At 36.4% G+C, this 24,528-nt stretch overlaps 1 protein-coding gene across 1 annotated transcript in view; it reads left to right on the plus strand.

The window, feature by feature from the left end:
* SAMSN1 (SAM domain, SH3 domain and nuclear localization signals 1) overlaps window positions 1-24,528 on the plus strand; it is a 163,367-nt gene that overhangs the window by 48,481 nt on the left and 90,358 nt on the right. The window contains 3 exon segments of the mRNA XM_055279301.2: window positions 6,835-6,911; window positions 14,845-14,910; window positions 24,332-24,458. Coding sequence (XP_055135276.2) covers window positions 6,835-6,911; window positions 14,845-14,910; window positions 24,332-24,458 — 270 coding nt within the window.

Here is a 24,528-nt window from a genome sequence, read left to right on the forward strand (position 1 = left end):
TTTGGGCAGGTAAGTAATATAACAGAAAGTCTTAAGAGTTTACAAAGATGAAAAACAGTATCAAAAGTTGATCTGCTTGGTATTCACCCCCAAGTGTTATTGGAATGAGAAAAAAATGGATTATTTTAGCTGTTGATGATTCAAGAGTCTAGAAATTCACCTGGGAGTGAAGGATGGACTGGGAACCTTAAGAGTTTGCCTAGTGCCCTATTCTACTGTGGCTGCAAGACAAAGTGCTTTCACTCTCTTGTGTCCTCTCCTTATGCAGAAGGAAGGAGTCTCGCCCGAGGCTGCAAGCTGTGCTGCCTGAGATTGGGAAAGGGGTGACGAAAGCATTCCTTTGGCCACTCCTGCTGATGTCTTACTGGACCATGTGCACCTCAGTTCCACTGGCTTTGAGTCCAGCACAGCACCAGGAATTGCCCAGGAATTTCAGGCCCTGTTGTCTGGACTGCCTTTCAAGTTTACTGAGGACCCCAAAGTGCTTCAGCCCACTGTGGAGGGGCTAGTCAGAATTTGGGGGCAAGTCTCTATGCTCCCCCTGTAGTGGACAGCGGAATTTTGCCCTGTGTTGCTTTCCACTGTGAGAGACAGCACTGAGGTCAATGCAAAGTCCCACAATAACTTTACTCTCCCTTCCCCAAGAACAAAGATTCTCTCTCAGCACCATGAGGATGCTATCAGGAGATAGAGGAGGAGGGTGGAGTCAGCAATCCAAAACCGCCTTTCCTACTTTTTTCAGTGCCTCCTTCAAGGATATGATGTTAGAACCAGGTATTGTGATCACTCACCTGATTTTTGCCTACTTATGGAGGTGCTTTCTTGTGTGAATAGCTATTCAAGTTGGTATTCCTGTGAGAGGGATGATTACTGAGGGTTCTATTCAGCCACCTTGCTCCACCTCCCTCTCTATCATGTTTGGATTGGACTCTGTCTTTACCACATGGATGCCAGCTATGTGCATCCACACCTTCAGTCAGTTAATCAAACATTCGTCTATCAGTTTCTCTATTCATCCGCCATTCCATCTATCTATTAATCCTTCTATAAGCACATGTTGTATTTTAGATTACTGTATGTTGATCTATGGATAAAGAAGGTATAATGGTGCTACAGATTATTTTAGATGTAAATTTTTCTGTAAATTTCTTCAAGCATTCTATTTCCTAAAACTACCTTTCTCTTATGTATGTTTTTTGTTTTGTTTTGTTAATTTGGGAATAATAGGCAGGGAATTCTATTATAGCTACACTGAAAAAGCAGCAAAGAATCCTGACCTTAGGTGAGTTACTTCTGGTTGCTTTGTCAGAGAAGGAAGAAAGAAAGCCTTTACAGAATTTTTCCCAGCTTTGATATTTCCCAGGGTCTTGAGTGACCATGTGTGTTCAGCAAGTGAGTGTGCATGTGTGTGTCCAAGAACCTCAGCAGACATTTCAGTAGAAGGAGTTGAGTCACTGGACATTTCCTAGAGATTAATGCCATGCTAGGAAGAGTTGATGGCCAGAGACCAAGGCTGTCTGTAACATTATAAATTGAAGGGAGAAATTCAAGACCACAAGTTGTAGGCTCAAATTTTATGGGTATAGTGGTTTCATTTGGAAGGCTCAGAGTATTTCTAAGTAATTAGTGACCTACGTATCAACCTAAAATATTTCTTTCTCATTTTAAACACTCCTTTTTAGCTGTTAATTGCGTAACTACTTAAGAGTAGTTTACTGTGCCTGAGGATAGGCAGTCTGTGGAGTTCAGTGAGATAAAGATGGGAAAGTACATCATTGCTGTCATCAACAACCCACATGATTTTATTAGATACTAATGATGAAATTGTAAAGATAGCTTCAGTAAAATACAAGAAAATATATAGGGAAATAAACTGTAGGAGTGACATTAACTCCTAAGCAATCTTATAAAATTCAAGGCCAAAAAAGCGTAATTTTCCTCAATTTCAATTTCAAATTGATATTTCTACATTAACACATATTAATAGCATTTGAGCCCTAAAGAGTATTAGGACCTGATGAAAAAATTCCATAGGCTATATTTAGCTAAGATTTCTGTCTGGTGTATGAATCCATAGCTCAACAACATGACTGTACTATATAGGTTAAGACCAAATTTATCAGAATAAGCTCAGTTCCAGATGCATAATATTTTTAGTTTATCTAGTCCATTTCTTTCTTCTAAGGAGATTTTTATCTAAGCCTACATCTGTTCTATTAAAAGAGACTACATCTGTAAAATAATGTAGAATAAATTAAATGCTTAGGACTTTACAACTAAAAAATTGGCATAGCTTAGGTGTGAGGAGAAATTAATCTATAATTCAGGTTAATTGCTAAATTTTCAGCATTATAGATAGGAAGAATATTTATAATATTTATTTTAGTAAGTTAAAGTCCATTTTAAAATATTTAAATTTATTTTGACTTTAGTTTATAAAAAAGAATTGAGAAGAACAAACTTTTGAATCTGTGAATTGGACTTTACCTAAGATTAAGTTATGATTTAATTAAAGATAGTTTCAGGAACAGAGTTTTCATATTTTATACCAGAAAGTACAAAGAATAAAAATAAATCAACATTTAAAAAATAATGAAAAGGAAACAAAACATATTTGGAGATTCAGAAATTTTTCAATCAGTATAACTGTGACAGACTATTCCACAAGAAAAAGCTGGGGAAAAATGGCGTATGTTAGTAAGGGAAGTGAGGGACCAGACAAAGTCAGAAAACAATGTTAGTAATAAGAGAAACATTAACTTCATCTATACTGCTGCAAACTTACTGTAAAAATAAATCTTCTTGACCGGGCGCAGTGGCTCACGCCTGTAATCCCAGCACTTTGGGAGGCCGAGGCGGGCGGGTCATGAGGTCAGGAGATCAAAACCATCCTGGCTAACACGGTGAAACTCCGTCTCTACTAAAAATACAAAAAATTAGCCGGGGGCGGTGGCGGGCACCTGTAGTCCCAGCTACTCGGGAGGCTGAGGCAGGAGAATGGAGTGAACCCGGGAGGTGGAGCTTGCAGTGAGCCCAGATCACGCCACTGCACTCCAGCCTGGGCGACAGAGCAAGACTCCATCTCAAAAAAAAAAAAAAAAAAAGTAAAATAAATAAATAAATAAATAAATCTTCTTTACATATGGCTTAATGAGATTAATTATAAAAGGGGGAACCCAGTGGGAAAGAAGAGGTGTTCTTAAGGCCTTCTACTCTAGTCCACCATTTGAATTACCATTGGTTTGAAACCTAATTTCTCTCCTGAATTCTAGTCAATATCATTTGGCCAGCCTCTTCAATGTAAGCATATAAATATTTTGGCTTAATTTTTCAAGACCTTATTAATTATTTTTCTTCGTTGGTCTGATGCCAAGTGGCTTAATTTTAAGATGGCAAAAGATGGTATAAATTCATAAATATATTCACCATTCTGGTTAATTTTCAGGAAACACACATTTAATTTTAGAAAAACTTGTTTCCTAAGAGCGGGTAATTCAACTCTGGCCAAACTGGACTACGTGAGGAATACCAGAGGGAAGTCCCACTTCACACCTCTAAATGCTTGCTTCCAAGGTGGGAATAAACTCCCTGAGGAAAGGGTACCCACTGCATGGTGTGATGCCTCACATAGCCAAGGAAGGCTTTCTGAATTCAATGATGAGACCACTTAGACTTCTAGTGTTTTATACAAATGAATCTTAAGATCCTTCAGTTCTTCAGAGGAGTTCTTCCTGAGATTATAGTTGCCTGTTTGAAAATTAATATGCTCAGAAGTATCTATGCAAGAATAACCTACAAAACTGATTAGAAATAAAAGCTTTTTTTACATCATCCCTTGCTGCCTCTGTATTTGAAGGGCAGTTGTAATCTCAATTTTTATGCTGGATGGCGTATTTTTATGCACATTGATGTTGGTAATCTACGACGTAGTTCATGCATGTTCTGATAATCTATTGTGGCAAACAAACCATTCCAATAGTTAATAGCATAAAAGAACATCTTATTAGGCTCACACATTTGCAGGTCAGTAATTCAGCTGGGGAACTGCTTCACAATGTGATGTCTGAGGCTTCATTTGGGAAGACTTGAACGACTGGGGAGGACTTCAACATCTGGTAGCTGGAGTCATGCAGAGGCTCCTTCACTGACATGCCTGACAAGTAGTCTAGGTTAGGCCAGGCTCAGCCAGGCAGCCAACAACAGAACCTGTACGTGGCCTTTTCATGTCACTCCAGCTTCTGCCAGCCTCGGGGTTGGGTTTCAAGTGTGTGCAATACGCAAGGGAGCTTCACACATCACAGGAAGAAGCGTCTAGAAATGAGCATCCCCAGAACACAAGGTAGAAGCTGCAACCTTTCTTGTTTTGTAATTTTTTTTTTTGTTTTTTTGCTTTTTGAGACAAGGCCTCACTCTGTTGCCCAAGCTGATCTTAAACTCCTGGCCTCAAGCCATCCTCTGCCTCAGCCTCCCAAGCAGATGGGATATAGGTCCTCCACTGCCCCCGGCTTGTACAAGGCTTCTTTAACCTAACCTTGGAAGTCACAAAATATTACTTCCACTGCACTCTACTGTGAGAAGTGAGTCACTAAGATCACCCCAGAGTCAACAGGAGAAGAATTAGACACCATTTCTTGATGGAATGGGAAAGTCACTTTGCAAAAAAACACAGGAATGGGAGGCATGGTTGTGGCCAACTTTGGAAAATATAGCCTGCATATTGTCGAATTCAACTCCTGCCTTTGCTGCTACTTAGGACCAAATAGATTCTGTCTTTATAAAACATTTTTGGAGAGTAATATTTGGGAATCATAAATCAATAAAAGCATATAAGACCAGACACCAAAGGTTTAAGTGTGCCTAATTTAGTCCCAGCCCTTAAAGTTCCCCCATTTTCTACAGCAGGGGCTGTAAAGTTGTGCCTCTGTAGCTGAAGTTATTCAGAAGAAAAGCTTGTTTGGGGCCATATGGTGTTTTAAAAATCAGGAAATTTTACATTAAAATCTGTATATTTGTATACCCTTGAAAAACAGGAGGGAAAGTGCCAATCCAGGACCCAAAGTCTCAGGTGACTTCAACTGAAAGAGCTCAGAGCCATGGCTACCCTTTAGCTGTGGAGCTGGATCTTAAGCTCACTGTAGAATTCCCATTGCCTTCTTGATCTAATTAACTTCATTTAGTTATATATTTGATTTCTGTAGATATTTATATTTACAACATTGCTCTAATGGTTTATGCCCAAATTCTTCCACCTGGTACTCAGGGCCCATTACAATTTGGTCTCAGTCACCTATCCAGCCCTGCCTCTTCTTACTCTATATCCAGAATTGCCCTCTGGCCTAACCAGCCTCAATCTCTACACTTAATTAAACATGTTCCATTTATGCTGCATAATAGGCCAGCGTTCATGGCATCACTGCTATATTTACACCTTTTCCTTTCCTTCCACTTTTTCAAACTGTATCCATTCTTCAAGCTTCCATTGTGGCCCTGTCTCTTCCACAAGTTCTCTGAGTCATAGTGATCTCTCTCCATAGTATTGTGTATGAATCACTCATTTTTCTGCCTTGTGTTGTTATGTAAGTGCATTGCACATATTCATATCTTATTTTCTCAGCTTGATTCCAGATTCTAGAACACAGGAGGCTACTTTACTGTTCTTTTTCTATACCCAGAAGAATGCTTATAGAAGGAGTCATTCAAAATTCCTGTAAAAAGGTGACTAAAAGGACAAGATGGAAAGGAATAAAAGAGGGGAGGCAATATTTTTTTTCCCCAATTCAGAAACTAAAAACCAAGCTGCAAAAGCTCAGCTTCTAGCAGCCTGACCCTGTGACATAAATTCTTGATTCAAAGAACCAGATCACAAAATCAGCTCATTTTAAAATTTAGGTACTTTCTGGAATTCTGTTGTATGGTTACTCTCATTTTAAATATTAAGTTATTGGTGCAAATAACTTTGAGACTGAGCTGCGAATTTAACGTATCTTTTAACTATAGCTATGATGGAGATCTGGAGAAAAATCTGCGCCTATTTTTCACTGTGCATGGAAGATAGGACTTGCCTGTTCCTGCTTCCACTGCAGAATATGAGAATGAGGAATAGTAGAAAACTGAAGCAATGGTTGCAAGTAAATAGGAGTGAAAGTGAAAGGAAACGGCACTGGCCTGGTGACCAGGTGAAGTTGGGTCGCACTCTCCTTATCTGTAAAATAAGAGGCTTGGATTAAGTGACCCATAAAGTCTTGTCCTCTTTTAACATACCATATATTTCAGACTTAAATAAATGAAGCTCCCATTTGCAGGAGCTAAAAGGGAAGTGCTGCTACATTTGAAAAGGTTTCATTTAGCTGCAAGCAAATGGATGCTACATTGCAAAGCTTTTACTAAAGCATGCATAGAACAATTTCAACATAAATAATTCATGTTGAGAAGACCTAAGCTAATGAAGCTCAAAATGCCAGGGGTGGAAAGCTTAGTTTAATAGAAACAGGTGAGGTGATAACTGCATGGAGTCATAGCATTTTGAAGTTAGAAGTGGCTTTTGTAGCTAGTCCACAATCCTATTATTACTAAGAAAGGGAGTCACGGTGAATTTCCATCACTTCCTCAGGGACACAGCTGGTCAGTGGCATCCCTATTTTGTTAAATTTCTATTTTATTTTGATCTGTTTCTTGTAAAAAAAAATAGCATGTATTTAACCAAAAAAAATATTTTTTCCTAGCCAATGTAATGTCTTACAGACTAAATAAAAACATGAGTGTTAAATTGCACCTAAACTTCCTAAATCCTGTAATGTCTGATATTCTGTATGTAACAGTTATCTCTTTTCTTAGATCTAAATGAAGATGACTTTCTAAGTAACAACATACATACTCATCAAGGAAAAACTCTACAAGGAACTTCCTATCAGGTAATGTGAATAATCAGCATTTGCATGATTTGTGAAAATCGTCTTGTTACTCAGCTCTGTAATATATAAGGCATAGTGTACAATATTTACACAGCCTTTTAGCTACTTTCTATTTAGTTATTATAGGTTGTTTTGTAATTGATATGCTTATGTCCCTGTGAATTGAAATATAAATAAAAAAATTCAATGATGATAAGGTAATAAACTATTTTGATTTTGCAAAAACATCATACTGTACAGCCTTTTGATAAGTAACTCTGGGAATACTAAATTAATACACTGGGATGTTCTCTGTCAAGACCTATGCTAAACACTTATATAAAAACATAAACTGTGAGTCCTGACCAATCCCTTTCAAAATTGCATTAATTAGCCCAGGAGTTTGGATGATTAAAAATGTCTGAATGTTTGGCGTCACTAATAATAGTAACGTAACATTGATCAATAGCCAAATACTTGCTATTCACCCTGTAACAAGAGAGGATATATGAGTCAACAAGGCCAATTCAGGCATCAGACTGACTTTTGATATTTTCTGTGACAGCCATAAGGTTCTCTTTAATCATTCTGATAGTTTGATTAGAAAATTTAGAACTGAACTTCTTTGGTGCAGTTGATAGAAAGTACATAGCATATGAATTGTAAAGTGCTGATTTGGTGAGGAAGGGGGGCTCACATTCCTAAATCCAGCCTGATTCCCGAGGCTATTGGAGGCCCTCCAATAAATTAGATGGTAGATCATGATTTTGATCCACTAGAGTTTCTGTTGGCTGCTCTGATACTACCAGAGTGATAGGCCTATGCTACAAGACGTGGTAACACATTGCCCGTGTACTATCTCCCAGTGGGTTCTCCTGCAGTGCATGGATGAGAGCTCTGATAGGAGACAGAGCTCAGTTTGAATCTTGCTTTGACTGTTAGTAGCTATGTGGCATTGTGCAATTTACTTAGACGCTCTCTGCCTGTTTTTATCATCTGTAAAATACATCTATAAAAAATATCTCAGTACTTTCATGGGATTCAGTGAGACCTGTCATTAAAACACTATAGTTCTATGTCTGGTAGTTAAGACATACTTTTAAAAATTCATTTGTTGTCGTTGCTCCTCCTCTTTTCTCCCTCTTCTCCCTCACCCTCCTTCTCCTCTTACTCTTTCAAGGGCGTAATGAGACTTGTACAAGCACAGCTGGAAGATTATCTCTGAAACAAGCAGTCTCATTTTCCTAAATTCAGATGAGACCTCAGATAATAATATCTAAGTGAAGCATTGTCTGATAGCCAGGAGAAAAATAACAGCTGGTTTACTGGAATAGCTCACTAGACATGCCTTCTGTCAAGAGGAAATCCTTCTGTAGGTTTTTAATAGAAAAACAGACTGGTTTTGTGGAAAGAAGAAAGTAACATAGAAAGTTCCTTGAATAAAATGGTTAAAGATAAATCTTTACCCTAACAACAATGCTTCTGAAGGTTAAAATTGGCCAAGAAATGGTGCTTCCAAATGGTAACCATTCAATTGTGCCATATAGTGTATCACTAAAGATCGAAGGAATTCATAGCTAGTGACAGACAAGCAGGAACCATCTAATCTAAAAATCCTCATTTGGGAGTAGGCTCTGGTCTTATCTAAATTTTATTCACAGTAGACATTCAGTTGAATTTAACTAAGAAACACTTATCTATATGACAGAGTAGTTTAACAAGGAGTGTTACGCAAAATATTAATTTATTAACTCCTTGTGACTGAGGAGAAGGAGATGCAATTTTTCTGTTGAAAGATGGGGAAGAGAGGGAGCTATAGTCAAACGGAGAAGCTGGTGTGAGTGGCAAAGTGGCTTGTCAGTGGGCATAAGAGTGGACTATGGCATGAAACTTGGCCTTCCATCAGTGAACAAATGACTATCAGATAAGTGTTTTTCCAAGTGTACCTGAGAATTGTCTGTATCAGACTCAACTGGAGTATTAATTAAAAAAGCAGACTTTTGGTGCCATACTCCTGTTCACCTGGATCATCATGACTGGAGCCTAGGAAGTGGTATTTTTATGTGACAATGTTCAGTACACAAACCATGAAACTCTTGAATTCAAGAGAGTTGGTGTCTTAGTCCCTTTTGTGTTGCAATAATACAACACAAAATAAAGAAACAATAATAAACACAAAATAAAGAAATAACTGAGACCGGGTAGTTTATAAAGAAAAAGGTTTATTTGGGTCACAATTATGAGGACTGAAAAGTTCAAGATTGGGCATCTGCATTTGGTGAAGGTCTCAGGCTGCTTCCACTCATGGCTGAAGGTGAAGGGGACCCAGCGATTCCAAGGCAAAAGAGGAAGCAAGGCAGGGGGAGGTGCGTGCCAAGCTCTTTGAAACAACCAGCGCTCTCAAGAACTAATAGAGTGAGAACTCACCACTGAGGGAGAACATTACCCTATTGTAGAGGGATCCAGCCCCATAACCCAAGCACCTGCCATTAGGCCCCATGTATTAGTCCTCTCTCACAATGCTATGAAGAAATACCCGAGGCTGGGTAATTTATAAAGGAAAGAGGTTTAATTGACTCACAGTTCCGCATTGCTGGGGAGGCCTCAGGAAACTTACGACCTTGGCGGAAGGCAGAGGAGAAGCAGGCACCTTCTTCACAGGGTGGCAGGACGAAGTGAGTGCGAGCAGGGGCAATGCCAGATGCTTATAAAACCATCAGATCTCATGAGAGTCACTCATTATTATGAGAGCAGCATGGGGGAAACTGCCTCCATGATCCACTTACCTCCACCTGATCCCGCCCTTGACACGTGGGAATTATGGGGATTACAATTCAAGATGAGATTTTTTGTGAGGACACAGTGAAACCATATCACCCCACATCCACTATTGAGGGTCAAACTATAACATGAAGTTTGGAAACAACAAACGTCCAAATTATAGCCATGAATATTTGTTCACAGATGGGATATCTCATGCTTTTAACTTTATAAACCCAAACTTGGCTTAGGTATGGTCCTGGAAGACAACAGCCTCATGGAAAAAGTGAAGTTGATTTTTGTTCCCTATTATGGAGATGATATAAATTCATTGTAGAATTTCTTAAAACTATGTATAAATAGAGTTAAAATAATGAATAGTATCCTAGTGCAAATATTTTCCTATGATCATTTCCTGAATATTAGTAACATGGGATAAAGTTTTTAGAATGTAAAACATTTTATAGTTATAATTATCATATGACCATGCCTACAAAATATATTTCAGACACTAAAAATGATCAGAATTGAATATTTAATTCCCAACCAGAACATACTTAAGCAAACATGTTTCCTTCATGTTCTCAAAATGGAAGAGATCTCAGGCATGGAAGAAGTTACAAAGAATCAGGTGGCAGGGTGAGAGAAGGAGTTCATAGAATGCTTTCTCCAGTACCCACTTTGCCCCACATATATTTCTGCATAGTTAGCCCGGGATAAACTTCCTGGAGAACCAGGCTTATGGAAGAAGTGCTGATGGGTAGAGCTTGAAACAAAGCAGTCTGCTTATACTGTGATCATACACCAACCATAAAGAACATCTTGGGAAAACTTGACTCCCAGCATTTATTTTTGCATTCTTGTTCTTATTTGTTCTTCTCCAGCAGCATTCGGCTGATGGCTCAAACCTTTTGTAGCATATTAAGAAGGGAATAAAATATGCAGTAATACAGACTTTGGGCTAATATATTTTCAAAAGTGTGGCATGCCTCATTTCTCACGTAAATTCTTAGGTTGCATTCAGCCTTCAGAGTATCATTCATATTCATGATAGAAAAGAGAGATAATATTTATTACCTTCAGTGCTGGTGATATTAAGCACTGTTAAGCACCCCTACCCAGGACTGAACCAAAACATTTTCTTTCTGAGCTCCTTTGCTGAGAAAAAGTGTTGCTAATTGAATTAACCCATTTCAATCAATTTCTTTCTTCATATCTTTCACTATGGAGACTGCAATTTTCAGCATTTGAATTCTCAGCCTGCCCAGTAGTTAGGGGTAGCCATGGAATCCAGTTCTGGCCAATGAAATATAGTCAGAAATTCCAGAGGAATTTCTTTTCTAGAAGGACTTTGTTTTCTGGAAAATAAAAAATAAGGCAGAGTCTCATGAGGATAAAGCTTTGTTTTTTGCTCTCTTTCCTGCCTGGAGCTGGATGTAATACCTGGTAAGTCAGCAGCTGTCTTCCAGCCGTGAGGCAAAGGCACACATGAAGGACGGTGGAGCAGGCACATGCATAGAGTCTGATTCACTGAGGACATCCTTGAGACGCTGCACCCGAGTAGGAAACCCTATGTCTGTGCTTCTATTTTACAGAAACATAAGCCCCATACTTGTTTAAGCCACCACTGTTGGTTATTCTCTTCCTCAAAGCTGAATACATTTCTGATACCTTGTTTTTAAAACAGTCACTTTTGCTAATGCTAAACTCTGCTCTATGTAAGCAATCAGACAAAATTGTGTCTACAGTTAAACAGTGTCTAGACTCACCTCTTATTGCACAAACTAAACTAGCCTCCTTCAGTTCTCATGTAGTGTAGCCAGCATTTAGAGTTAGTCATTTAGTCCTTAAGATGAAAATTGGATTACTAACAAATAAAAGGTTGGCCATACACATCCCATTGGCTATGTACAGAATTAAAACTGTATCCAACATAGCACACAATTTTTGGGAGATGCGTGTAGAATGGACAAAATGGGACCAATTTTTCATGGGCTTAATTGAGGTCACAACACTGGGTCACTGGAGAAATAATTGAAGGTTATGCTGTGATATATTAACAAGCAGAAGAGACAGGTCTTTCACTAGGTTTTATCAGACAGATTTGAGGGAGTTCTAAACAAAAGTGTGAACAATCTAAAAGGTGGAAAACAAACAAAAAGAGTCCAACATGACAGTGTCAACCAAATGATAGTCTTTATGTATGATGTGATTATATTATGATGAAATAATGATATTGTGTATTAATCAGTTTCTTATTTCAAGTACTTTCTTATCCATTATATGACTTTTAACTATTGTATTACATATCTATTGATGCATAACAAATTACTTTAAAATTTAGGGGCTTAAAACAAACAAAAAAATTATTTCCCAGTCCTTGTGGGTCAGGAGTTGGGGAGTGGTATAGCTGGGCATTTGTAGCTTAGAGTCTCTCATGTGGTTATAATCTCAGGTGGTTAATGTCTCTCAAGGTGTTATCTGAAGGCTTGACTGGGGCTGAAAGATTTGTTTCTAACTCCCTCTCATGGCTATAGGCAGGTGACCTCAGTTTTTTTATGGGAATTGACTGCAGGGATAGGTCCCTTCCACTTTGGTCTATCCACGAGGCTGAGTGTCTTCATAGAATGTCATCTGGTTTCCCCAGAGTGAGTATCTAAGACACAGAATAAGAAGAGGCCACAATTCCTTTTAAGACCTAATTTCAGAAGTTAAACATCATCACTTCCATTTTATTCTATTTGTTAGAAGCAACTCACTAAATCCAGCTCACACTAAGGGTGAGGGGCAGTCTTATGATCCACCTTCTGAAGACCTCTTCAGTGTAAAAGAATTTGTGAGCGTCTTTTAAAACCACTACCTAATACTATTTTGAGGTTATAGACAGAGAAGTTTTCTACTTCCAAAGAGCAGGATTATAACTTATTTTGCAGGTAGAAAGAATATAGGGCTATATTTCGTTATCTTGAAAAAAAATCTAATCTCCTCTCTTTAACAGTAGAATACTTTCAAGAGTAGCTTTTGTTGGTATTAAAGAAACATAGGATATTAATATGGAATCCAAATCTCTTGTTTCCAGTGAAATAAAATTAAGATCATATTGGATTTTCTCATCTCCTTATCCAAAGCTATACTGCATTTATAATGTGTACTTTCACTTTTAAAGAAGAGAGTTTAAGCAACTCTACATTTAGCTTTTATTTAAAAAAGAGGAAATACTTGATTCTAACAAATGATTTTTATGAGTGAACTCCACAAATGTATGGGTGTTTTCCTTTTTGATTTCCCTGAAAGGTTGAGAGGACTTATTTGGTATTCCTTAGCATCATTCTCACGCATTTTTAAAAAGGAATTTTGCAACCTAGAAAATGGCTAGTAAATGCACTCTCATATACTATGTCAAAAATAAAATCCAACCACTTAGTACTTGTTGCAGTCACTTCAGCTACTTTGTCAGTTTTCTGCTTCAAACCTTTTGCTCTTTGGCTATACTTTGTGTGCTAGAATTCCAGAATTCTACTGGGGTTTAGACTTTATGGAAACCAAACTTGCCTTACCTTTATATGAGTAAAAACACTGGACTTTAAACTTGTTGCTTAAATTCTCTGTGTTTCAATTGCCTTATGTGTAAAATAGTGATAATAAAACTTCTTGCAATTGTCATAAATGTTTAAATAAAGGAGCATACTCTCTCAAGATGTTTAACGAATATTCATATTTCCCTGTCTCTAAATTCCTCTTAATCTCATTGCAGACTCTCCTCAGAATAAAATTTGAAATCACCTTTGTCTTAGTTCTTTCAGGCAGCTCTAGCAAAGTACCTTAGGCTGGGTAATTTGTAAACAACAGAAATATATTTCCCACAGCTCTAGAGGCTGAGAAGTCCAAGACAAAGCACCAGCAGATTCAGTGTCTGCTTCAAAAAGGGAGCAAGGCAGCTCCCCTTAACCTCTTTTGTAAGGGCTCTAATTCCATTCATGAGGGCCCTCATGACTTAGTTACTTCCCCAAAAGCCCCACCTCTTAATATGATCTGATATAATTTGGGTAAGTGTTCCTGCCCAAATCTCCTGTTGAACTGTGATACCCAGTGTTGGAGGTGGGGCCTGGTAGGAGGTGATTAGATCATGGGATTGGATTTCTCATGAATGGTTTAGCATTACCCTATTGGAGCTGTTCTCATGACAGTAAGTGAGTTCTCATGAGATCTGGTTGTTTACAAGTGTGTAGCCCCTCCCCCTTCATTCTTTTGCTCTGGCTCCTGACATGTAAGAATGCCTGCTCCTCCTTTGCCTTCCACCATGACTGGAGGCTTCCTGAGGCCTCCCCTACAGCAGAAGCCACTATGTTTCTTGTACAGCCTGTAAAACTGTGTGCAAATTGCACTTCTTTTCTTTGTAAATTACCCAGTCTTAGGTATTTCTTTACAGCAATGTGAAAATGGACTAATACACTATCACATTGTGTATTACGTTCCAACATATTAATTTGGGGGCAACACAAATATTCAGACCGCAGCACCATTTTATTACCTGTTACAGACTCCATCAAATGCCCTTTGCTACAGTCCTGAAGTCCCCTAGGTAGAAATTGTTTGATATCAAGTACATAAAGTTTTCAAAAGGAGTAGAAGCTGACAGTAAGAAGGTTACACTGACAGGTACCAAATGTAATAAAAGATATCCCACACTATGACTTGAGATATTAATCCAAATGTATATTTGGTTTGAGTTTAAACTCAATTAGAGTTTCTAAAATGGATGCCCATTATGTACCTAATAATGTAGAGCACTAAGGGATTAGAGTGGGCTGCTTCATAAAACTTTCAGGATCCCCTCTTTCCACCAACCCTTCTAAATGTGAGATCATGGATTGGAATTGCTCTATGTGAGGGCTGAGGAGTGAATCTAATACACGTAGACACATACACATATCACACACACCTATATGGATATATAATGTGTATATACTATATATACATACACATATTCCGCATTTGTCTATATATGTGTATATATGCAGATGAAGTCACTAATGAAACATTAATCAGTGTACTTTGATAACAAGATAATTATTTCTAATTAAGACAGTGACTCCTTTCCCAATTAGTTTGGTAGCTTTGTGGAGATTTTTTGTTTTGTTTTTTTAAAGAATGTTAACATTAGTTGTCTCTTTTTCCTTTTCTAATTTCTAAGGTGACCTCTGAATGTTGGAGTCCATTTCACTATCAAAGACATGTTGAGACTACTGTTGATGAAATGGTGAGACATTTCTTCCCAGATATAACTATTTAAGTGGATTTCCCATCTCTTTTCCAATCATTTTAATGCCACAAGCACTGTTTTCTATAGTTCTTTATTACATTTGTTTTCAGCTGCCACATGGAAGTGTTTTTAAAGAACATAAAAGAGGCTTGTCCTTATCAAGTGGTTTTCTGAACTAAAAGGAGCATAAAGCATTTCCTTCAAAGAAGGAAAGGTTGTTATATAAAAAATTTTCCCTAAAATTTAGCAATTTTTCCTGAGACAGGAAAAAATTTATAACGTTACAAAGCATATCGTCTGACTTTGGGGGAAATAGGTGTTATCTCATGCTTCTGGGAGAAGTGTACATCATTGTAGCATTGCTAAAAAAGAGAACTTGGAAACAGCATGAGTATGCGATAACAGGAAATCAAATAATTAACTGGATTATAGTCCATAGAATGAAATACAATAAAACCACTTTTTAAAAAGTATCTCTGTGTGCCAGCTCTCCCTTATGATATTAAAATCACATCAACTGCCTTCCTTTCCTTGTTGAGATATTGTTAAACAGAGGTTCATGGGAAGGACATGTTTTAGAAGGTCTGGTAAATTTCCAGGATATTCACATACATCAACAAGTATTATAGCATTATTGATATGAAACAACTATAAGTCCTATTTGTAGTTCTTGTTCTAGATGGCTTCAGAACACTACAAGCTAACGTTTGCAACTTATTTGACTATTGCTTCCCAAAATGTAACCGTAATTTTGTGACAAATAACTACTCTTAGTAAATCATGTTTCTTTATGTAGGTATGAATAGAAAAGTTTTGATATCTTTATTTATAGCTCTCTCTTCCCTGATATTGTTAACATGTTATTAACATCTAAGTTTTCATACCAGTTTTCTTTTCAACTATAAATTTTTTTTGTCTAAGAGATGTCTAAGTTGTGCTAGGTAGGAGGAAGAGGTGATGGAAAGTTATGATTTAAATATTACTTCTGTTCCCTAAAAAAAAATTATTGAGCTCTGCCCTTGCTATTTCTCATGCCATCTGAGTTTTTAATGGCTAGTTAAATATCAGAGCTATGGGAAACAAACAAATGAACCTCAGTAAATACTAACAGGACTTTCAGATGAAAATAAAGCTATACATTTGGGAGGATTATGAAATTCCTTAATTAGAAACAGAAGCAAGAGAACTGGATTGCAGGAGTTCGATCTACCACGGACTGTGCTCTTAGGCCACTAAACTCATATTTCTGCATTTCCGTTTCCACATTTTGAAAGTAAAATATTGGACTAGAGAATATTTCTTCAGACTCTGATAATCATCTGTGATTAACAGTAGGTCATTCCCACTTTTTCTTTGATATTTTTCTAAGGCTCAAGAATTTATGTAAAGTAACAAAAGAAGATACTTATCTAGTCAAATGTCCCCAAGGATATTTGAGGAACGATGAATTCCTATGATCCACTCCTTCAATTTAAAGATGAAGGGCTGAAGTGCAGAGAGGTGAAGTGGCTCACTCAAGTTCACATATGGCCGGTCACAAAGCAGATTTTCAAAGCAGAACAATCATTCGTCCACACACAAGGGCAGGTTCTTACTCTAAACCTAGAGTTTAGAGTAAGAGTGTTAAGGAACTTCTTAACATTTCTTGTGAATATGAAATAATAAATACTAGATAAAAAATTTTTTTACTGTGTAATTTTCCATCCTTAGCTCCTCTTCTTGCTAAGAATCCAATAGATACTTAACGAAAATTAATTAATTTGCATACTGGCTCTTAAATTTCCTGTTGTTCATAATTTTTGGTCAGCTAGGAGGTGTACCCAAAAAGAGAAATGTTGTTATGAGTAGTTCTAGAAACTTCTTCAAAATTTCAGAGCAGAGGATATTACGCAGGAAGTAAGAAAGATGTGGCTTCTGTGGCCTTTTCTCTTAAATCAACACAACCCCCATTTGCAATTCTGGTTTGTGTAATCCTGGCAACTCCCAGCTAGTTTGGCAGTGTGTCCACATTCAAAGACTGACCCGAAGCTATAGGTCATTGAGCAAAAAGCAGTCTTGGCTTCCCCTGCAGAAGTGGAGAAATGGCCGTGACGTTGCAACTTCATTATACTATGGAAAATTGGGCCTGTGTGGCTTTTGAAAGACTCCTTTCTTTTTTTACTGTGTTCTCAGAGGGCACATTATTCCAAAACCAGAATTACGCACGTCAAAATCTGCCTGAGAGGAAGGAGGAGCTAGAATATTATATTAGGACTTGAAAGGGTTTTAGTGTTTACACAGTGGAATAAGACTATTACATAAATGGCTTTGTTAGATAACCTAAATTATACTGCTTAGCTTCTTAAATACCTGCTAATCCTCTAGCCAAGCACATTTCTCCTCCCTACTCTCACCTTATGCAATCTTTCTCTCCTGTGAATAATCATTGAATTTTATTTGTAGTTCTCACATGACACACATCAACTTTTTCCTCCAGATGTATTTTTGGCCTGCTGTTCAGAGTGAATGCATTTATTGACCATACTGACTCTCGGAAGTGATATGTGTAAAATAGTACTAGAACCCCAAAGAGATCACCTTGCAGTGAGGGGGACAGGAACAGAAACAGATGACTATCTTTCTTAGTATTCATATTAAGCAATGTGCATCACAGGCAGACACAATGTTTCATTCTTCTTTGCACCTCCCATAGATTAGGTCCTCAGTAATAAATTAGGTCCTCATCTAATAAATGAATAAATAAATGTCTTATAAGCCTTCTAGGAGAACATATTTGATTGTATTAACTAATTCATTCAATTACTCATTTATTCGATGACTTAAAATTTTGCCTAGCTTTATTGTAAGTGCTTATCCAATCTTAGTTTAAGTTTCTATCACTGAAAAATAATAATTTTTAAAATTATAATGATATATGAATATCTAAGGTCAACATGGCAATTTTCCCACCAACTGTAATTATTTCTTCAATCAATATTTCATTTGCATAAATTATCTTAAATTGTCTTTTTAATTAATTGTATTTCCAAGAAAGCAACAAAATAAACCTCTGAAGTGAAATGTATTGGTTTTCATGTGTTTGCATTGATCAATTCTAGTTCATAATCCCATTGGTTTTATTACTGTCCGTTGAGTTTCTAAATGTTTATTGATCATTGTGACCTTAAAAATTATCTTTTTAGAATATGTTTTAGGTCATGAATGAAGACTAGTCACTTTTATATAGGAGGAAATGGAGATATAGATTTAGGGGTTTAATAATTCAACATGTAAAACCGCTTCTTTATTTTGTTTTTACCATGAAAGTAGCTCTCTTCTTCCCGTCTTCAGGCACCTTCCCTTTCAAGTGGCTAAGAACAAATTCCCAGTAGAAAAAACTGAATACTTCTGTCCTTAGCAAGGATAGATTGGATTATTGAAATCTGCCTTCTAAATACATTTTGTAGTTTATAGAATTTCTTCCCACATGTGATGGCTCACGCCTGTAATTCCAGCACTTTGGGAGGCTAAAGCAGGAGGATTGGTTAAGGCCAGGAGTTCAAGACAAGCCTGGGCAACATAGTGAGACCTCATCTCTACAAAAAATAAAATAAAATAAATTACCAGGCATGATGGTGCGTACCTGTAGTCCCAGCGCTTTGGGAGGCTAAGATGGGAGGACCACTTGAGCTCAGGAGTTCAAAGCTACAGTGAGTTCTTATCATGCAAATGCACGCCAGCCTCCAGCTTGGCAGACTGAGCAAGACCAACACCCTGTGTCTTAAAAAAAAAAAAGTCTCCCAATTATGCTAATTACAGAACTAACACATCTTCATTGTAGAAACCTAAGAAGAGTAGACTATATAAAGAAGGAAAAAGGCCACATATAGTGGTGTTTATACCTTGTATACAAATTTGCATTCTGGTTTTTCACTTAATACATGTGAGCATTAAAAAATTTCTAAGCCCTATGCATACACTGGCACAGTTTTAATAGTGAAACAACGAGTCATAAGACCAAGAAACTTAGAGAAAACTGTCAATGTGATACATATGAAACTACTTGAAGTTTCAGTTTCCATTACAGCTTTTTTAAAAAATAAACCAAAATATTAATTTTTGAAAATCTCCATTTCTCCTGTTGAAGAAATTATGTGAGATAGACATCAAGTTATTAGGATTTGTTATTTGAATACTTGTTAAATATGACACTAGAGAGGAAAATTTTTCCAAATCAGAAATTAAGAAGAAAAGCAAGAACAAAGGGTTTTCTGCTTTGTTTTGTTTTGTTTTGTTTTTTACTTCATTCAAGTCTGACATGTTATTCAGCTACCTTTTCATCAGTGGAGTAAAGAGAACATAATTCAGACAGATAACGCAATCTGGGTTTGCTTAGTCTCCATAAGCCTAAATTTTCCTTCTTTAAAAGGAAGTGATAAAATCAGGAGAGATTTAAAAGCTTTAAATGCCTTTCCAGCAAATATGTGTAGGTATATACATACATACACACACATATATTTATATATTTCCTTCTTAATTATGTATATTTAAGAGGATAGGCCTATGAATCTGAAAGTGTCTACCTGATACTTATCCTCTGTTTTGGAAAGCCATATTTAACCTCCAAATAAATTCCCTGAATTTGGTTGGTCTTAATTTGGCTGTCAATACTAGATAACTAGTAATTATGCTGGCATTTAAAGATCTTGTAAGAAAGAACATTGGATTAAAAGTCAGAATACTTGATTTCCATCCCAACTCTATTATTAATAAATTATCTTTCCTTGAGTAAGCCACTTAACTTCTCTGAGTTTTCTCATTTTTTATATAGTCTGGTAGACTAGATGTCTAATAATTTCCATCCCAGCTCATAAAATATGATTGTAGGACTAATCCAGTTCAATAATTCATTGATGCTATCTTCTAAAAAGTATTCTCTAATATTAACATTCAAGCAAAGTGTCAGAAAATGAGATATATTTAACCAAGCACTTCTAACAAAATTTTTATATTATTTAAGGAAGAGTGAGCAAAATGAACTAAAAGATATTTCTGTTTATAGACACAAATATATGAAATATACAGTATATACATTTTAAATATATACATATGAAAAATTACATTTACATTCACATATAATTACCATTTTGATGGAAATTTATATCTTTCAAAGAAGACTCTAAATTACAAAGACAAAAGTGAAAAGAAAACCAGTTAGAGACTTGACAGTAGTTTCAATGAAAGAAAATTAAACTAGCTTGGTAACAATAGAGATGGAGAAAAAGAAACATTCAAGATACATTTTGGCGAGAGACTAGATGAAACTCTTAGTTATGGACATTCAAGATACATTTTGAAGATAGAATAGATGAAACTCTTAGTTATGGAATGTGCACTTGGGTGGATGAAGATGGCCTTCACTGAGTTGAAGAAGATGGGATGAGCATCATATTTGGAGCATAGGTCTAGAAGTCAGTTCTGATAGTGCTTAAAAATTGTTTTAAATATATAGTTGGATATGTGAGTCTGAAGCTCTGCAGAGAGGCTTGGGGAAAGAAATAAATTGGGAGTCATTAGCATATAAGTGATATTAAAAGTGGTATGTGTGCATGCATGCACATGAGAAGAGAATGATGGTGATATCAGATAAAAGGCCAGGGTTAATCCTTAAGTAATTTCAAAATTTAATTTCAAGAAAAGGAAGGTGTCAGCATATAGGAGTTATAGAGGGAAGGGCCAAAAAAGGCAAAAGGAAAATCAGAGGAACATGGTGTCACAGAAGCCAAGAAAAGAGAGTGTTTCCAGAAGGTCACTGTGGTCAACATTGCTGAATATCAAGTAGTAAAGGAGTTTAAGAATGGCTCATTATATCAAAAGGACAATTAAAAGGGAATGGTAGAGATGAAAGCTGACAGATGAGATAGATTAAAAAGATGGGAAGTTAATAGAATTAAAGGAAGCATACATAGTTCACATTTTTGATACAAATGCCTAGGATCAAAAAAGAATAGAAAAAGTGGTAAATAAAAGATGGTGAAGTAAAGATGAATGACATGAAGCACGTTTGAATGCTACTGGGAAGAGTCCATTGAAATGGAAAATCGAAATTCAGTAGAGAGAGAAGAATAAAACTGTAAACCAAGTTGTATCATCCTCTGACTAGATATTCCATATTCTTCAACCTGCTCTACAGAAGCTTCCTGGAAGGATCTCTGTTATTCTCTGGGCTCATCTCTTGGTACTCTTCCTTTCTTTCCCTTCATGGGCACATACTAAGCATTCTTCCAGGAGTTCCAGCTTTAGAACCTTTGCAAACTGTATTGTGTTCCAAGACTTCTCTTCTCTCTGCTATTTGCCTGGCTTTTTCTCCAATTCAAGTCTCAGGTGAAATATTCTTTCTGACCATCTGCTGAATTCTAAACCCTCTCTAAATCTTCACATATCTGGTTCCTTCTCATCATTCAGGCCTCAGCTTTAGTATCTTCAGTGAAGCTCCTCCTGATCAGTAAATTAATAAACCCTCCTTTTGCATCCTCACTCAATCACCCTGTTAATTATTAATATAGCATTTCTTATGTCACATTCTTATGTTTATATACTTGTTTATATGTTTATCACCTGTCACCTCCCTCTAGAATTAGACTTGATAAAAACTGTGATCTCATATTACTTCCTCTATGCCATATCCCCAGAATGTGAGATAGTGCTTGGCATTTAGTAGGTGCTCAAATAAAAGTTTATTGATTTGTTGAATGCTAGGTTTAATTTATGGGTTAATCTTCTTAGAACACATTAGAATTTAAAAGGCATGTTACTATAAAACTTAATCAATCACATTCAGTACAAATATGTAGGTAATAGATAAGAGAATTGAGATAAATAGGGTTATTATTTGAAAAATATTTTAGAGGATTTTTCTTTTCTTTTTTCTTTTTTTTTTTTGAGATGGAGTCTCACTCTGTCACCCAGGCTGGAGTTGAGTGGTGCGATCTCGGCTCACTGCAATCTCGCTGCAATCTCTGCCTCCCGGGTTCAAGCAATTCTCCTGCCTCAGCCTCCCAAGTAGCTGGGATTACAGGTGCATGCCACCACACCCGGCTAATTTTTGTATTTTTAGTAGAAACAGGGTTTCACCACGTTGGCCAGGATGGTCTCCTTCTCCTGACCTCGTGATCCACCCACCTCAGCCTCCCAAAGTGCTGGGATTACAGGCATGAGCCACTGCACCTGGCTGTATTTTTAATCTGAATACATTTTCTTTTTAATACATAGTTGTAATGATTCTATATCTTTTATAATAATATCAACTCTAAATTTCATCCCTTGGATATATAGTACCTACTAACAAGAGGAGGTTGTCCAGAAATACTTTGCTACTAGAAAGTAATGAGTCTAGTATCGAACATGTACTATGGATACTCCATTTTGTATATAAAACATGTATAAAATTAGGATTGTATTTACATTCAGTACATATTTATTAAGCCATGTACAATCCTAGGCACATAGGATTTTAAAAAATAAATAAAATGCAGTAGACTGATGTCTAGTAACTCAAAGTGAATAAAGATACAAAAATTAACAATATCATGCTTTAAAAAGGCTACAATAGAGTGTGAACAAAATAATGAAAGGTCAGTTTGTTTTAAAACTTCTAGGCCATGAGATCTTACTTACTTGAATTCAGATACCTTCCAAATGCTTTAGTTCTCTTGGGGGAAAATCATTTATACAAAGTTCCATTTCCCTGGTATATAATACCTTTCTCCACATTAAGTGAAAGCCTTTTTCACAAAGAGAGAAGAGAAGACGATTTTTGTTGCCGGTGTTTCAGTGGAGCAATTAAGCTTTGGCTGTAACAAGAAGTTGCCATAAGAATAGAAGCACAACAAACAAAAAATGGTTGTGCAATGTCATCTTATTATTTCTGAAAGGGTCTAAAGAGTAGAAAATGGCCTTTCCTGAGTTGTGAAGGGTCTATAAAACCAAGTAACTCAGAAAGCACTAAAAGAAACACTGAGAAATAATACAAAAAAATAAACAGCAATTGAAATTGTGTTGAACAGAGCATGGCCTTTGGAAAGAGAGGGAAGATTTCGTGCTTCTTAAGCATATCTCATCACAGTCCTTTCTGAAAAATTAAAATGATTTCAATATTTTCCCATTTATTTAATGCAAAAAGGTATGGCTTCCTCTGACAAAAACATCACATTTCCTACATAAGTGCTATTTTGCAGAGACAGAACAACAAGTTTATACTGGTTGTGCAAAGTCATTCTTAAAGACCAAAGATAACAGCTGAGTATAAAGATTGGAAATGTTGCATGTCAGATATTCTTTACTTCCAAACATTTATTTGAGCTTATAGTCTCTTTAAAAGGATTGGAAAGCATTATTATAAATATGTCTCATTCAAATATGAGTGAGGAAGCAAATATTCACCTTTTGAAAATTGCAGTGTCTTTGTAGATGCTATTTATCAGCTGTTCAATGGAAAGAATGAGACAAAAGCAGGTGGAGAAATATTTCTGAGTCTAGAACTTTCCGGATGAAAAAGTATTCCTATATGTATTACATCACGTCTAGTGAATTCAACAGAACACAATGATTTTATCAATTCATATAAAACTTAGCACACAAAGAGTTAATTTCCAAAGTATTTTGAAAACCTTAAGAGGAACTATCCTTAAGATAATAAGTAAAAGCTGTCTAAATACAAATTCAATAGTAAACTAGTGGGAAACATTCCTGAACCTTTTAAAGAAAACAAGAGTCATTAATGCAATGTTAATTATATTTTATGCATATTTTGTCATAATAAACAAGTGACACATATTCTAAAACATGATGTGGTATGCCGTGGCTATCTTTTGTTTCACTTAGTGCATATCTTCTAGAAAGCAAGAGGCTATTTTTTTTACAGTATGTTATTTGAAAAATTTTCTTACTTGAAACAAATGCTGTTTGTCCACAGATTTCCAAAAAGAAAATGAAGACAATTTAAATTCTGCTTTATCTAATATTAGCAGGTAGACTTTGCATACTATCAGTCTATTCCAATACTAGCAAATAGCAACTTTGAACCTCTTGTTCCATGTATATTACACTGCAAAGATCTTGTTTTTTTCCACGGTTTCACAGTGGGCAGGAGTGAGTCATTTATAGATATTTCTGAATTCAATCCATTTTGCTGTATTTTGAAGTAAAAAAAAAAATTGGTAAAACCACTCTGCTTTAGTATGACTGGCCAGTTGTAACATATTTTATAATTTTGAACCCAAAAAGTGTGGTGTGCTTTCAAGTTAGTGCTTAAATTGACTCAGACTTCAGGTTTTAAGGTCACATTATTAATTTTTCCACATTTATGATCTCAACATATTTTATATTTAATCTTTTGTGAAGAATAATTTGTCTTTACCTTGAGCTGTGTTTGTGCTAGGCCATAAAATCGGGCGGTGACCGTATGGAATCAATGGGGACATTAAAGCGACTACAGAAACTGGTTTGGACTAAGAAAGCCAGAGTGCAGAATCAGGATGAGGTGAAACCGACATTAATAAACCTCCGTAAGTAAGAACTCAATAAGCTGTTAAAATTCCTTTGAGGGAGAACTAAGGAAGCATACATTAATGAAGC

Source organism: Symphalangus syndactylus, chromosome 5, assembly GCF_028878055.3.
Source record: "Symphalangus syndactylus isolate Jambi chromosome 5, NHGRI_mSymSyn1-v2.1_pri, whole genome shotgun sequence".
NCBI classification, from domain to species: Eukaryota; Metazoa; Chordata; class Mammalia; order Primates; family Hylobatidae; genus Symphalangus; species Symphalangus syndactylus.